The sequence below is a fragment of the Sylvia atricapilla genome, chromosome 2 (assembly GCF_009819655.1).
Source record: "Sylvia atricapilla isolate bSylAtr1 chromosome 2, bSylAtr1.pri, whole genome shotgun sequence".
Taxonomy (NCBI): Eukaryota; Metazoa; Chordata; class Aves; order Passeriformes; family Sylviidae; genus Sylvia; species Sylvia atricapilla.
The window spans coordinates 88,336,231-88,353,610 of NC_089141.1; the positions used below are offsets into that span (position 1 = coordinate 88,336,231).

Sequence of the window (17,380 nt, forward strand, 5' to 3'; positions counted from 1 at the left end):
TTTGTTTATTTCATTAAAAATTGGTCATTCAAGGGCACGAAAATACAGCAGTTGATCACTTGATCTAGAGCACAGCAGAGGGATGCAGTAAAACGAGATCATGAGAACTGCCTTGAGTGTGATATTTTGTATTGTGCATTTAATTGTTTTTGCTTGTAGCCTAAATTTTCTGTCATTCACTCTTTTTTTTAGTATGTAGATATAAATTAGTAAGAAAAAGTAGATCAGGCAGCTTTGGCATAAGAAGCCTAGATATGAAGGTAGATGGCACTGTTTCCATGATTACCTAATTCTGCCTTCATGCCTTTATTTTAGGCACTGTCTTCATAGTGCTTTATAGTTTCACAAATATTCTAACATATAACACTACGAGTATTTTGTTATTAGACTGTAGAGAATATATTTGCCTCTTTATGTTAATATGAGGACCATTTACATTTATGTATTTTAAAGGCTCACCTCCCTATTCAAATCCAGTAGTTTGTAGTAAGAATTCTGTCACAAGGTGTGACAGTTTAGCTGTTAAACCCGTAAGTTGTAACATACTTTTCCCAAAAATTTTGACTGAAGTGCAGTGGTTTTGTGCTTTCTTGTAGGATTGCCTCTCAGGAGCATTGCATACCAAATGTAAAAGCAGAAGCTCCTTAGCTTATAAAGGTAATACACAGCAATGGTGCTTTGATGTCTTTTACAGGGAAAATATATACTACTAAAGCTGTATTGTTTCTAAATTGATTTAGTTCTGTACTGCCTCATTTTAAATAGATAGGTAAGCTTGATCAGGGGGTTGTGATACCTGGGAGCCAGCCTGGGAATGGTAACAAGTAAAGAGAGCAAAGGATGTTTTGCAACAATGGTTCACAGCCTGTTTGTCTTTAGGTCATGTTTGAATTAGTTGGTAGCAGTCCACTTCATAATGCATGTATTTAGCTTTAATTTAAAGATACATAAATGTTTAATATTTAGAATGCATTTGGTCTCTTTCAGAAACTGGCACATGGGGACAGCAGACTAAATCAATGTATTTGTTAGACTTCAGTTACAGAAAAATTTCTGTAGGCAGACAAGCTCTAAAATTTCAGAAAGACAAATCTGATGTGAAAGTTTAATAATTCTTACTGTGGCTTAAACTGTTATAATTAAGTTCATAATTCATCAGGTTGCATCAGTGATGGTTTTGGTTCTTAAACCTACATGATAAGTACTTCTAATAAGTCCTTATTGATTTCTTAATGTCAGCTTCTCAAATGCAAAATATTTCAGGTGACACTGACAGCTCTCTGAAAAATATAACTGTTTCTTTTCACATTGTTCTTTAGAGTCAGAATTTACTGAAACTGGAAGAGAGAACAGATCAGATCATGATTTCCGAAAAAGTTTGAAAGACTGGCATTGGTAGGTGTTTTTATTTCTCCGTTGCTAATTTTCTCTCATAATCCAGATAAATGACAAATAAACATTGTTATTTGGACTGTACAAAAGTTGATTTAAGTTTTTTGTTTTCTTGTTAAGTAAAGAATTGCTTGTGGCCAATTTATGACATACTGAGGGTGCTGATTTTGATGAGGAATATTGTTTCACTTTCTAATTTAATCTGTGTATGTTGGAATCGCTAAGGGGGATATAGGAATGACATAAACTGAACTAGGTGATAAAAAAATAAGCTAGGAGGAAAGTGAATAGCCCAGAGTGATAAAAAGATTTATGTTTATTTAGAGAGAATTCAATTCCAGAAGCCAAGAAATTTCTTTTATGGGCTATTTTTCACTAAACTGAAAAAATATAATTTTTTAGCTTTCCAGGAATTTAGTGGTTTGTGTTGAGAGAAGTGTTGGTTTTACCTATTGCTTACATGTGCTTACAGCATGAAAAGCCTAGCTATTGTAACAACTCTTAAGTCAGCAGCACGTAATTGCTGTGGTTGAGATTTGTAAGTTATAATGCCTTTCATCCAAATGATTTAACTGCTATTTGTTACCAGTAAAAATATCAAAGTCTTACATTATGCAATGTTTTCTCTTTTTATACAGACTTCTTTCAGTGCTCTGTTATGTATCATGTTAGAAGGGAACTGAGTAATTTAAAGTTACTGCTCTTTTGTACTTTTAGTTTTGATGATGAGCAAGATTTTGTTTCTGATTCAAGTGGTCTAGAAGAAAATAGCATTATTTGTTCTGAAACTGATGCAATTCAAAATACATCTCTATACATGGGAACAGGTATTAAATATTTAATTTTATACATTTTTACAACTCTCTGTGAAGTATAACATGTAACTTAAAAATCTTCCTAGTTAATGTTTCTATTCAATGAGAAATACACTAGGTAACTAAAATGTATTTTAATATGGGGATTTAACATTTCACATCAATATGAGTATTTTCTTTTGAATTATTTTAGGAGGTTCAGCAATACTTATGTTGCTTGAAGTACTTGAAGCAATACTTATGTTGCTTTCTCATGTGTTGTCCAGCAGTTTCTTAAGTCTTGTTCTCTTTACTTAGGTGTCACTGTAAGGTCTAATCAGCAGCAAATCACTTGCCTGAAGCCCTTACCAAAATAATAGGAGATTTTGATGACATGATTCAGTCTGTGCACAGATTCTATACAGATATCTCTGGGATTTCTATATTGCAGTGGAGAGCATAGCTTTACTTACAAAATTGTTTTCTTGGTCAGTGTGAATAAATCATGGAATGAGAACTTTGATCAAATCTCTAATTCTTTAGATTACTTTCACATTTTGGTACATCTTGCTCTATACTTGTAGTTCTGAATTCCTATAACACAAAATTCCTATTACTGCCGGTTTTGTACAACAATCATATTAATGTTTAGCTAGGACTGATTTTTTTAGTGTATAGTGCACTTTTTTTTCATGTCCACAGGCCTCACTTTACCATCTCCTTTGGCTGCAAATACTCAAAAAAATAGGGACCAAATTATCAACCATGGTTTGTTTAAGAAAATTTTGCGTGGACCTGGCACTCAGACATGCAATAGACAAGATTTGATACCACCTCACATCAGTCAAATTTATGATGAATTATTTGTCATACATCAGAAGCTCCAGGTAGGAACTGGAATCACCTTAAGATTTTTGTTGAATAATGGTATGAAGGTTCTCACTTTCAAGAAAGAAATCTGAAACTACTTATATGTAAAGCTTATATATTAAAACTCTTGTTTTTAATATTACTTTATATCAATCACAGTTACTTATATACTAAATCTGTGTCTTCATATGCCTCTTCCTCTAGATTAATTCAGTGATTCAGTAATGACTTGAATTTTGGGTAGATCAGATAGATAGGTAAATAGGCAGATTCAGTTTGAGGGAGTTGGAACACAGTGTTTCTACATCCAAGACTGGCTTGTGACACACTCTGGGTGTACAGGGAGGCACCCACAACCATTGCTTCTCTTGAGAACATCTGAAACTGGTCTGACTCTGGGCTTTCCAAAGCACTTGCCTTCATGGCCTCCTCCAAAATCCCTCTACTCGTGCCACCAGTTCATCTCCAGTTGCTTTAGGCTACTAACAAAAGAACCTATATGGTTTTACTCTGTAATAGTTCCTAAACTTCTGCTGGATTCCCTGCCATAATTGTTGTTGGAGTCCAGGACATCCCCTTTTGCAACATATGAGAGAAAAATAATTTTTTATCTTTTTTTTTTTTCTTCACCCCTTTTTCAGGGATGCTTCTCACTAGTTGAAGACACAATATCATTAATCTAGTGTTCAACACAGGCAGTCACATCAGAGTCTGTTCTGTCCTACAGTTAATACCATGATCCAAATATTTTAGAAGTAAAAGCCAAAGTTTAATTTTCTAGAGCAACAATGTTGAGTTGAATTTTGGGAGGCTGAACTGTTCCAATGCACATGGAAGTCTTTTGGGTTAATGTGGAAGGAAACTGGACAGAGGTGGCTGTCAAGATACTTTGTACTAGTAAGCGCTTGTGTAACTATAATTTTACAAGGAGCTAAGCATGGGACAAAATTTTAAATTCAGCATAATTTTGGAAAACTTCACATGGGTTTTAAAGTAGTTTAATATTTCCTTTATTGATACAGAGAGAAACTTCAGCACAGCAGGAGTATGCTCTGCAACTGCAGGAACAAGAACGTTGTCTAACAGAAAAAGAAGCACTGCTTTTTACACATGAAGCAGCTTTGGCTAAAATAAGAGGCGTTGAGGAAGAAGTTCAGAAAAAAATTTCAGATATAAAAGAGGTGAAATAATATATTTAATCATAGATATTGCTCTATATGCCCTTTTCATTTGTAGCTCTTTTAAGCCATCACATATTTGCTGGAAATCCTGCTTATTTCTTTGAAGCTCTTGAAATCCCCAAAGGAGGGATTTAAATAAAAAGTACTGAACAATATTGCTAGAGTTTTTGTATGACTTCTGTTTCAGAATGGGGCATTTACTTGATTGATGTATAGTATATTTTACAGTTACAAGTTAGAAAAAGGAGGTAATTGTTTTGTAAAATAGTGAAAGCTATGTGATCAATGTTAGAGGAAAAAAAGTGGTCTGTCTGTAATTGTGTGTAAGTTAAATGAGTATGTTTGCATTAGCTGTAGTTGTAGTGGATTTCCTTGGGAATGCTTTAAGACACAGTGGGATCTTATGACAATAACACCTACTGCAGAGAGTACTAGCAAACAAAGACTCAGAAAGTTTAGACGAAGACCAACCTAACTTTGGGGGCATGGGAGGAAAGAATAGTGAAAATGAGGGAATTCATGGAAGGGGAGAAATGAAAGCTGGAAGATTTTCAGTAAAATACAACCTTGCCGTTTTACCAAATCTGAGGTACTTAAATCTAAGGTCCAGAGAAGATTCAATGTGAAACAAATTTCAGGGGTAAGAGATGAACAACAATGGATATGCAGGTTGTATTTAATAATTCATGTGCTTGTGTTGTAAACCAGAGCCCCAGTCTCTACAAGGCATAGGATTGGTTTCTCACTCTGCATGATTCAGAGTAAGCAAAACCGGAAACATGAGTTGAAATCTCAAAACACAGTCACAACTTTTTGTAAATATTTGGAAGAGTGAGCTGTAAGTAAAAGCTTTGTCATTGATTTTAGTTCACAAACGCATCCCACATCTGAATTTTTTTGAGAAATATACATGCATATATTTGGTCTGGGAAGAATAGGCAGCTGTAGGAGCTATAGGCTGTGCATGTTGCTCTCAGTTTCTCTATAAATCCTTCTTAATAGGCAGTACAGATCTTGTTTTTCTCACTGCTGACCGAATGTGCAAATTTGGATATGAAAAGCTTGATATTTGAAAGTTTGTCTGACTCTTTTAACACTTAACTGGAACTTACTGTTTCTAGATTAGTCTCTTTTAAAACATGTTTTTAAATTTGATATTTCTATAGCAACATGAGGCAGAAGTTAAGCAGCTGACAGAAGCCTTGAGAGAAATAACTAAGGAAAATAGGAGGCTGAAGTCATCATTTGACAGCTTGAAGGAAGTGAATGACACTTTAAGAAAACAGGTAAAATTATTTCCTGTAATAAATAATTCTACATGTTACAGTCAACAATTCTAAATATTTGATCAGCTTCAGTTTGCAAAATTGCTGACCTTTTGTTTCTCTGAGACAAGAGTTGTATGAATGACTAAAAGTACTTTTCTCACCTGTTTCTAGTACGTGAAATTTAGCCTTTCTGACCTTTTACGGTATAAAAAAGAAGTTGGATTTATTCCACTGACTCACTAGCAATGTTAGCGAGGAAAACACATTATCATGGAATGATTGAGGTGCTTTATTGAGAGCTCTGGGAGCCGGGGTACATACCCAAATCCAACTCCAACAAAGGCTCAGAAGACACACAGTATTATAGTCTTCTTCGTTCTATGTTAATCATTAAGCCCCCATTGTTCTATTGTATATACCCAAGCATGAATTTTGGTAAATATCTTCCCTTATGATTTTCACGATTCTAGTTTAAGGTAGTAATCACATCCAGCTACCAACAATTGTTATAATTATCATCTGTCATATGATGATTAGGTACAGTTTCACCTGACCTAGTAGAGAATAGCTTTATTTCTAAGATACGTAGGCCCAAGTACAGATCATCCTAATCCTCCCTCCTCCCTGATTACCCAGGCAAAGTTATACTTGATTTGGTTAAAACAATAGCATGAAAGCAACATCCTGGTTGCAGTGAAGCTGAGGTTCTATTCCCCAGCTTTGCAGCTGCAGAAATCATTAAACCTATACTATCAGCAGCAGCTAATTGTTAGGAAGGGAAAATCCATTGAGAATGGATGGAGAGAAAGTATTTAATGACATAATGGAATCCACCCTGTGCTGATTTGCTGTGCCAAATTGCTATGCTGATTCTATTAAATAAAAAGTAGAATGTTTAACTTCAGTTTGATCAGTATTTTCAGTTATTTTTGCCAATTTTAATTGAGGCAGTATTTTCTCACTATTTCACCACTAGAGTGGTGTTTCATTGTAGTGCTTAGAGTAGGAATTTGTCTCACTTTACTGTTACATCTGATATAAAATGGTGATACACAAATTTTCTAAATTATTTGAACATTGTTTATTCATTGAACTAATTTGTGTTCTGATAGTCTGAAAACAATAAAAATCTACAGCAGTCTTATTCTTTTCCTTAAGAAGGTCAGACCTAACTCCTAGGATGTTGATAGTTCTGATGCAACCCATCTGTCTTATTTCCTGTCACTATATAATTTTTGCATTTCTCTGCGAACTGAGGGCTTCTGTGATGGTTATGCTGTTTATTGTTGTATGGATAGAGCATGTATTTTTTATTTAAATGGAGGTTTCAGTTTTCCTGATCTTTTCTCACCGAGCAAACTGGTTTTTTAGTGTGGTCAATAACCAGCTTCCCCATTAACAAGACTATTGATTTTGTACTCATTCATATGTCACTTTTTCATGAAAAGTGATCAAATGTGAAGTGCCTGTATATCTAGAGTGTCATATAGTGCTTGTTTTTCTCCTGGACTCTGAAAGGTTGGGCTGCAGGTCAACAATGAGACACTGCTGCTGTCCTATTTATTCTGAAGGAGATAAGACTCTCACACCTTGGAACTGTTCAAAAGCTGTCTGGACATGGCAGCCTGTTCTTCATGCCCCATCTTGAGCTGGGGGGTTGGACCAGATGCCTTCCACAGGTGCTCTCAAATCTCAGCCAATCTATGATCCTGTAATTTGTTGAGGGAGGTGGATGATTATTTTGTTTTTATCACTTTTCATGCTAATAAGAAAAAAACTTGAACTTAAATAATTTACCTGCGCAACAACTACATCAAATTACTTCACTGTGATCATTAAGTCAGGAAGTGAGTTTTGAATTTACGGTTTTGAATATTTTCTGCTTCTTTCAGGTAAATGATGTAACTGAATTGAACAAGAAGTTGGAAGGTCAAGCACGAAAAATAAAAGCTCATTTAGAGAATCTACAAGTAAGGTTTGTTCTTACATGTACCTGCTTTTATAGGTAACCAGTGAAATATAATTCATTGTTATATTTTGTTGTAGAGGAAGCATGAATTTTCAGTGGTACGTAAATCTAGCGATTCATGTCAAGTGACGAAAGAAAGTAAACCTGTGAAACAGGAAAAAGTGATGGCAACTTCAAAAACTGCTACGGTAAGAATTAAGCAGAAGTCTTGAATCTTTTAATTCAAAAGACATTAGGCAGTGTAACGTTCTCTGTGCATCTGCTAGAAATGGCAAAGTGTAGCCTCTAATTTTATTGTATGAGTTACACTAAGAAGAGAAACATTGTATTGGGGGAAAATCCAAACTTAAAGAATTAAGTTCGTTGGTAAAAATATGTCTTGGATTTCATATTGCTTATGTGTATGTATGTGTGTATATTTTTATTTATATGACAAGTCTTCCTCCTCAGATCATTGTCTTTCATCTGCCAGTTTTAATTATAACCTGTCACAGGTTTCTTTTGCTGCGTCAGAACAAATCTTAGACTGATTCTGGTTACTGCTACAGTACAGCACTATCCTTATGAATAACACCAGGAAAAAAGTACTTTCAGAAATATCCAAGAACTACTTTCAGAAGTATCCGATAAAGAACCTTAATCTTCTAAACCAAAAGTGGTATACTACTGTTATTTTTTTGAGAAATAATCTTTAGTGAAGGACAGAGATTAAATCCAATGTTCATTCACAGTTCCAAAACAATCACTTCTTTTCCTTAAAAAATATCTTCTTATATCACTTAATTAAATTCTTTCTGCCTCCATGTAGTTCCATTTATGGTATTACTCTGCTGACACCTCTCAGCTGGTTATGCTTTTTTCTTTCCAACTAGAGGTAAACTGTGAAATGAAAAAGCTATTCACACCACCCTATCTAATTGATCTACAATGAATACCTTAAAACTGTGCTGTCTATATATAGCCAACAAATTCTCATTATGTAAGTTTTAGCATACTTTGGTTGTACATGAAATACAAATAGTATCAGTAGTTACAGTTTTGAGTGAAGAGGAAAAGAGGTATCTGAAGGTAGATAGAAGAAAACTTTTGAGGTCTTTAAGGAATTGTTCATGCAGCCTGTCTTCACGTATCTGGATTTCTTTTGTAGTCTATTTCATTGCAGTGTAGTAAAGCCAAGATGAGAGTTTCATGAATTCTTTGTTCATTTTTTAAACAATGCTAGTTACTCAGTTAAATTTATCAACAGTGGATTACATGAAATGAAACAAAGTTGATCTAGTGCATTGAAATAAGAATTTCCCCGTGAGAAGGACATCAAAGACTTGTTTTCCCCTGTAATTCATTTGTCCAGAATTATAAACTGTAGTGATTCTGTATGTGAGTTCTTTTCCAAGCTGTTTTATTACCATTTGACCAGGTACAAAATAAACTAGGGGGATATGTTTTTCACACCCAGAGACCATCACAATAGGTGTTTGTTTTGCACTGGGGAGTGAGGTGTGAGAGAAAGAAACACTGCACGGTTCCTTCTGGGTCTTTGTAAGAAAGACCTTAATGGCTTCATTAAATGCCTAATAAGACAGAATAACAGGAGGAATATAGAGAGTGGGTAAAAATTGTGTCCCTTTAGATGCTGGGAGCGTTTTGTTTGTGCAGCATCAAATGGAGCCCTGGTGGACTTTGACCAGGGCATGCTGAGCAGAGCCTGTCCATTGAGAGAAGCCACTCAACATATATAGCATTTTCTTGCAAGAAAATAGCTCTGTTCTTGAAGGATGTTCACAGAAGAACTTGTTGCCCTTTTAGACAAGGCCAAGGCCAGGCAGGATCAGCAGTACCAAGAGAAAATTGCCTAAGTTTATCCTGAAGCCAAACACAGGATAAACTGCTGTTGGTTCATCTGTGCAGCACACCACAGACTGCAACCTGCTCAGGCTAACTGTGGTGTGGATCTCTGACTCCTTGATGTACTGTGGTCTCCCAGTCAGGACTGCCCCCTTCCAACCTGGGATCTGCACACAGTCTACCTTTCTCAGAGATATTGTACATTACAGTTACATTAATACTGTACAGGCTTCTCGAACCCTAGGTTCAAGGCCCAGCAGAGCACACATGGCCTGTTCAAGATCACTGTCTCCTTGGATACATTTTCCACAGTCTCACGCTACAGTAACTCACCTCTCAGATTCAGTTCTTACCTCTCATAAAATACTCATCCTTTCTGTTATGGATAATATTTCATAGCTAATGTACTCTCATGTGTTTCAATCTGATACTATTTTAACTTAGAAAAAGCATTAAATCAAAAGCTGAAATACCTGATGTTGTGAATATATTACAGCTACCATTGAATTCACAAGTTTATGAGCTCTTAACTTACCTTATGGATTGGATCTCTGAGCAGTATCTTAGCAAAATAGAAACACAAGACGAGAAAGAGGACACTCATAAACCTATGGTTGCCCAGAGCTCAAGGAACACCTGTGTTCAGGAAAAGTGCATGAAGGTAAAGAGGTTTGGCTTGTTTGGTTGTGTTAATATGTTTTCAGATTTCAGTGTGTTTTAAATGATTCTGAGAGTATAACAGGTCAGCATGTAATTAAAACAAAATAATTGTTAGTAAGTCAATATTCATTCCAGTGGTGAGATACAATAGATAACTTGTCATTTGTAAGGCATACAGATAATTTTTAGTAAAAAGGGTGGTGTCCTGTCTCAACCTGAGACTTTCAGCATTTTATTTCAGGTGAATTCTGTGAGGTGATAGCTTGTCTTGTCTTTTATATGTGATACATTGTTTTAAGGAGATGAACAGGTCAAATTTAAAATATTTTAATGCCTATTTAGATACTAAAATTTCAATTTATCACCAATAAAAGGTGATGCTATGCTGTATTTCAACACCTCTATGGCTTTTTCTTGTGATACCAAGATTTAAAAATCAGTGAGGTGTTCAGAAAATTCACTTCATTTTATTTATCCATTATATAAAAGATTTGTTGCCACTGTGATTTGATTTACTGAGATTGAGTTCACATATATCTCCACTCCCACATATAAACCTATTTAAAATTTAAAACCTGTGTATGGTTATAATTCTGTGAGCTGTACTGGATCAGCCCAGAGAATGTTTGAATATGTAATCTGATAAACTCCAAAAAAAAGTTAGGAGGTTTGTTTGTTTTCACTTACACTTAGCTTATAGAATAGTTCATATTCTGCATGTAATTCTGTTTTTGTATAATTTTGCAGCTTTTGCCTATGGTTACTGAGCAACTCCAGTGGATGCCATATGTGAATCCTAAACTGCACGTGCCTGTGATTAAATTTATTTACTGGTCTATAAGACAGATAGACACTGATACACAGGTAAAACAAGTAGTCCTCATGCAGTATGTTTTAAAAAAAATCACAGAAGATACTAATGGATTTTGCATATTAAATACATAAGAAAAATGGATGTTTTCAGGTAGCATATAGAAAAGAAACTGCTGTCTTTGTAAAACATAAATTCCTAGTGTTCACCACAGACAGGTGGCAAATGAAAAACAAATTTTAACATTTTCAAGTTAAATTTAAATTTTGCATTTTATATCTCAATGTAGTTTTCCTGTTTATCTCTCTTGTGATGTCTAAGCACATCTGAAACTATATTTTTGCATGTGTATTATCAAAACTTGCACTAGAGAATGCAGTTATTTTATTGTGTATTTTATGAATGAGATTAGTTGAAAGTGATGTGAGTGGCAAAGCCGTGAAAAAATTTTGATTTTTCTGTAGTCTGCTTGGTGTCTAACCACAAGACATTCCTTGCTGTTTTTGACTAGACTGCTATAAGAAAATATTTAGCAATATAATTAAGAAAAAGACAATAGTTATACTGTAAAGACCTAGCATAGTGCTGTCAATGTTCACTTGCTAAATTGCTAAAATGATAAAGACTTTGTAAATATCCTGAGTTTAAATGCAGTACAATCGTATGATGTTGTGTTCAGTTCTACTAATTAACTATGTTTTAAACAAGCATATTGTGAAGTTTGATTCTGTGGAAATATTTCTGTAGACTTTATGATGAAAATCTAATAGATGTTACTGTACAGTGTTCTTAAGCTTCATATTTAGACCTTGATTCTGTAAATGCTTTTAAAGACTATAACTTCAGGTAAGCTTACAACATTGTGTTAACAAAACAGTTGTTTCTGGAACCAGAGGCAGCTTAAATAATGTCAGAGTATCCAGGAGCCTCACTAAGTAGTCTCTTGCTGAAGTGTGTGTTGATAAGGCATCGTGTTAATATTGTTCAGCTGCTTTTAGAACACAAAGCAGTATTTCCTGTACTGATTATATTCCTATACATGGTCAAAGCATTTGCAATTTAATATTTAACTGCATGGAGAGCATATGTATGTCAAATTTTAATGTTTGCACTAACTGTATGCACTGTTTAAAGCAGCATGCAAAAATGAGATCAACCATGAGAAGACTTGGCAAAGATATTTTCAAAGGCGTTGTGAGTAAGGGAAACCCACACAGTTCTTCTGAACAGTCTACAGAAAGTAAATCAAAGTCAGCAGCTTTCTTCAAGAGTTTCTGTATGCCTCTGAGATTTCTGTCAACTTTGATTGTGCTTAAAACAGCGAAACAAGGTAAGTCAAGATTTCTTTTACATTAATTTATCTATTTCAGTCATCTGTCTGGACAAAAAGCATTTTAGTGATACTATAGAGTCTATTATGCTTTATTAGTGAAAAGTGATTTTACTTGGGTATTCTGAAGCAAAATATAAAAGTATGAATCTTGCTATTACTCATTTTATGTTAGAATTTATGTGGGATTTTTTGATGTGATGACTTGTCAGACAAGTCAGCATTTCTTAAGTGGGGGAGAAGACAAAGGTTTCAAAGTAGACACTGCAGGATTGCACAAATCAGATTTTGTCTGGACAGTGTGAGGAAAGATGTGGAAAATACAACTCAAATAAGGTAACTCTTCTCTCAGCTGATTTGTTAACTGCTACCTTCAGTTATGAACTCTTATCTTTCTTCAAGAGAAACAGGGAGCAAGGTGTTGCAGATTCTTTTTTATGGAAGTCAGGCAGAAAAGTAATTCTATACCATTAAGAGCAGGTATAAGATGTGATTGCTGCTTACCTGGAGTAACTTAGCAGTAATATGTGTCTGCATAACTGATTTTCTGGAAGAATAAGTTTTATAAGGGTAGCATAAGAATGAACATCTCTATAACCTTTTTCCAGCTCCTTGTGGTACTAACCACTTATTTTTCCCTTTTCAAAGAAATTTTAAAAGCACAGATCGTTTTGAAAGCAAGTAATTTTTAGTGGGGTTACAACTGAGCAGTCTAACCTAACCTCAGAGATCCTGCTTTTGACAGGAAGGTTGGACTAGATTCCAACCTAAATTATTCCATGTTTCTATTTTTGCTACCATTTTTTTCTCAGAATGGTTTGTATTTTAAAATATCTTTACAAGTAACATGCGAAGAGATTGATACAGGTTACAGAGATGTTGATTTTCAAGGTATTCCTGAAATACCATGCCAAAATGTCAAAATCAGATGAAATATGTTAAGTTTTGGGGCATTTCTTAGACAACAGAGATCCAAATCGCAAAACTACTACAATCTGTGGCACCCTGATTGACACGAAACAGGAATGCCAAAGATTTTAAATGCATAAATAATGAATAGAGTTTTTATTCATGGAAGTCATGCTTCTGGATTAGATGTTTAGGAAATTACTATGTTTTATGCCTAATGACCTGTGCAGTAGTTATATTGTGAGTATTTGTAGTAAACATGGGAATAAAACATGGTGGAAGACCGTCCTGACATCATTCATGAACTAACACAATGTTCCAGCTGTTGGAAGGAACTATTTCAATCAACATATTTTGGTGAGGCATGATAATTAGCCTCAAACTGAGGCTCACATTCTAGGAATGTTTGATAAAAACAATGCAAGAAGAATTGAAATAAAGAACTAGTTATTGCAGACAGACTGATACACCCTAAGCAGATGAACAACAGTCTTTATTAGAATTAATCAGTTCAGCTTCTCATGGTTGCTTTTTACTGTTGGCTTCTGGAACACAAAAAATACAGTCTGTTGTTAAACATATGTCAGATATCACCGTGTATGAATTTTGATCACTCTGACCACATGGCACTAATGATCTGGTGATAAAACAGCAGATTTGGTTTGAACATATGTCCTCATTCCTTCAGAATGTCAGTATCCAGCAGGTGGCACCGTAGTTAAACTTATGCAATAGGATATACTGTTTCCTTCTACTTCATTTTCTGTGCTCCAGATGATCAATGCCATTCCAAGATACTGAGGAAGATTTGACAGCAGGAACTTAAGAAAATAGATTGGTTCGCTTAGTCTACATCCTTTGTATAATTTCTCACAATGGATGAGAATATAAATTGTTTATACTTAAACTACAGCTTTTAATAGAAGGAATGGGACTAGTTGCTCTCATGAAAATAATTGCTCTCACTCAGGCAAATCAGCCACTGGCTCCCTTAACAGCGGTTTCCCAGATGTTGAAACCAACATTGTCTCAAGCTATGTGAGTTTGTATTTTCTTTCATCTTTAACAAAATATTTGCAGGAGTTTACATTTGTAAGTATATTTTTCTAAAACATAAATTGTAGATGGTCTTTTTCTCCACTCACAGTAAATTGTTAAGGAGTAAAAATAGGCAGAGTCTATTTAATTTTTATTTAAGGCAGAGCCTTAAATAAAAATTAAATTCAATATTTTCAGCTATTTAATTTTTAAGTGTGTATCTGCTGTAGTAACTGTCAGATAGCTGTTCACATGGCTTAATGAAACAATGATTATAGAAGCTTTATTGCCTGTATTCTGATATTTTCAGTGGATTACCTGGCTCAGGCATTTGAGTCCCTTCGCATAGACTTGAAGACAGATGAAGGGAAGGCCTTATTTTTGGAATACCAATGTGTGCCTGTCATATTAAGTCACCTAAAAGTATCCAGTACATGTCTGCTTTCCAGTGCTCTTGATGGATTACTTCAGATGACCATGGAATCTGGTAAATTTGATAAATTAATTACACCACCCCCCCCCCCCCCAAAAAAAAAAAAAAACCCAAAAAAAACCAGGTGGGGAAAGCATAAAAACAATGTTGAAGCAGTATAAAAATACAATATAAAACTGTATAAATAGTCTAATGTACTATTAGCAATTCTTCATATTGTGTACATTCAGTAAAGACATAAAATATATTTCTGAATTGTCTTTTTCTGAGTCATCTTGTGTTTTCTTCTTTTGCTCAGCCACTGTATTTTGTATTTTGTTTTGGTTACTTCCTTATTTCTTGCTGTGAATTTCTTGTAGCTATTTTTTGTTTGGCTTTCCAGTTTGTTCCACTATATTACCTTGCTGATATTTTTCTTTGAAGTCAGGCTGTGCCAGGGAAGCCAAATCATGAAAACCTGCCAGAAGGTGGAGGTAAAAAATAGGTTCTGTTTTATTTCTCCTAGTTTGAACAGCTCATTCCCAATCATTGTTCAATATCTAGTTTGGAAAGTTATGTTTTGCTGAATATTACTGTTCTTTGGCCCTAGAAAATCATTTGTAAACTTATTTTTCGTAGCATTTTTCCAGGTGATACAGGTAAGGATCAGTTGATAACCACCTGGATGAGCATGAAGGTAGTGACACATTCCAATGCCATGTTCAATTAACTTTATGAGTGTTTTTATTTTTTGAAGATAAAATCACTCACTACCTTTAAGAACAGAAATGTACATTGTTTTGGAAGTGTTTTGTTATTATGCATTGTACTAGTTAAATAGAAAGCATGTTTGACTTAGGATGGTATAACATTGAGAAAAAAGCAATTTTGTAGCAACCTAAGTTCAAAAATATTTAGCTAAAATTCTATTCTTCCTTGCAGTCTTTTTCTGACCAGGTAAGTAATGGAGTCTTAACCTATTCTTCCTAATAGCCATAAGTGTGATTGGGAAAGGATTAACTGAATGCACAAAGATAACAGTCTAAGAAAGATGGACAGTATTTGGTATTTATTTGGGTAATGACTGTGACAGTACATCTTCTGTTACCTAGCAGTAGTCATTCTGATACACTAGGTGCCTGCAGTTTCTTGATTCTCAGAGAAGTTGTATCTATGTGAAGTCAGGGAAGGAAGAGTACTGGTTAATTAAATTGACATTTGATTGAAAATTTTCTTGGCAGCTGGATATAAAGCTTTATGTAAAGCCTTACTCTTTGGTTAAATAAATTGCCAATACACAAATTAGGTATGTTTTGGTCTTTTCCAATACATAGTGTTTTGCAGGAAATTTTTAACAGTAAGAAATAGTGTTGCCAATGGGAAATCGTTTTCTTTCCTTGGTAAGTTTCCAATTAAAAAGTCGTTAAAAGACAAATTTTGGAAGGTGGCAGTAACTATTCAGAAGAGAACTCAGTGTTAGAGTAAAACAGGAATTCATGCTCAATTTTAAAGCTGTACTCATATGCAGCCGTAAATATGAAGACATAGGTAGTGGCCCTATACTAAAATATGGGGTCATATTGCCCCAAAAGACAGCATCCAATCAGCAGGAGGCAAAGTCTAGACTTCTATTTTATGTAATATGTATCATCCTAGGCATTCTCTCAATTCGTTGCAGTAATTTTATGGCTCTGTAGGAGTGTTACAATACTCTTGCTCAAAAATAATACCTTCAGAGATGAAGCAATTAGAAATTAAATGGGGAAAAAGCCAGTGGAGATTTTTCTAGCCTATAATTTTCTATGACTTTATTTCTTAAGGTTGTTTTTTTTTTTCTTTTTATGAGGTGTTTTTACAGATTTGAATCTCAATTGTCCAGGCTGAAAAATGTGAATCAGATACGAAATAATTACTGTATTGGACTGTACTCCAATTGTACTGTACTCCCTGTAACTGCGTGTACCTTTTTTTTTTTTTATAGTAAGCAATGAATGTTAATGTTTCTGTGCAGTCCAGGCTTATCTGAACCTTAGGTAGGTTCTCTCCCCTGTAAGAAATTACTTTTCTCAAGTTCCAGAAATGAAGCCTAGGTTGCCCTCATATATTAAGGATAATTGCTTAAGCTGCATATGAAGAATCACAGGATCATAGAACGTGCTGAGTTGGAAGGAATCCATCAGGATCATCAAGTCCAATGCCTGGCCCTGTGCAGAACACCCCAAGAGTCCCACCCTGTGCTCAAGAGCATTGTGCAAATGCTTCTTGAATACGGACAGGCTTGGTGCTGTGACCACCTCCCTGAGGAGCTAGTTCCAGGGTTCAATCACCCTTTCCATGGATATCCAACCTAAACCTCCCCTGACTCAGCTTCATGCCTTGATTTCTGTCACTGGTCATGAGAGTGAAATCATGACCATGCCCCTCTTCCCTGTATGAGGCTATTGAAGACTGCAGTGAGGTCTCCCCTCAGTCTCCTCCAGGCTGAATAGACCAAGTGACCTCAGACACTCCTCATAAGGCTTCCTCTTCAGACCCTTCACTATCCTTGTGGCCTTGCTTTGGACACTCACTCATACCTTTATGTCTTTTCTATACTGTGTCACTCAGAACTGTCGCCAGCACTTGAGGTGAGGCCACCCTAGTGCAGAGCAGAGCAGGACAATCCCCTCCCTTGTCCAGCTGATGATGCTGTGCCTGATGCTCCCAGGACAGGGTTGGCCCTTCTGGCTGCCAGGGCACTGCTGGCTCATGTTCAATTTTCTCCTGACCAGGACCCCCAGATCCGTTTCCTCAGTGCTGCTCTCCAGCCTCTGATTCCCCAGTCTGTCTGTACATCCAGGGTTGCCCCATCTTAAGTGCAGAATCTGACACTTCACCGTGTTAAACTTCATATGGTTGGTG

General features: G+C 35.5%; 1 protein-coding gene across 2 annotated transcripts in view; it reads left to right on the plus strand.

The window, feature by feature from the left end:
• The first annotated feature begins 2,114 nt into the window (after positions 1-2,114).
• The window catches only part of CCDC138 (coiled-coil domain containing 138), a 28,734-nt gene continuing 13,468 nt past the window's right edge, over positions 2,115-17,380 (plus strand). Inside the window, exons 1-10 of one of the 2 annotated variants that reach the window (XM_066313724.1) lie at positions 2,115-2,219; positions 2,889-3,073; positions 4,079-4,237; positions 5,404-5,523; positions 7,398-7,475; positions 7,552-7,662; positions 9,816-9,980; positions 10,727-10,843; positions 11,928-12,120; positions 14,378-14,554. In XM_066313724.1, coding sequence (XP_066169821.1) covers positions 2,210-2,219; positions 2,889-3,073; positions 4,079-4,237; positions 5,404-5,523; positions 7,398-7,475; positions 7,552-7,662; positions 9,816-9,980; positions 10,727-10,843; positions 11,928-12,120; positions 14,378-14,554 — 1,315 coding nt within the window. In that variant the 5' untranslated portion in view covers positions 2,115-2,209. The remainder of the gene's footprint in view (positions 2,220-2,888; positions 3,074-4,078; positions 4,238-5,403; positions 5,524-7,397; positions 7,476-7,551; positions 7,663-9,815; positions 9,981-10,726; positions 10,844-11,927; positions 12,121-14,377; positions 14,555-17,380) is intronic. The other variant, XM_066313725.1, reaches the window with a different exon arrangement.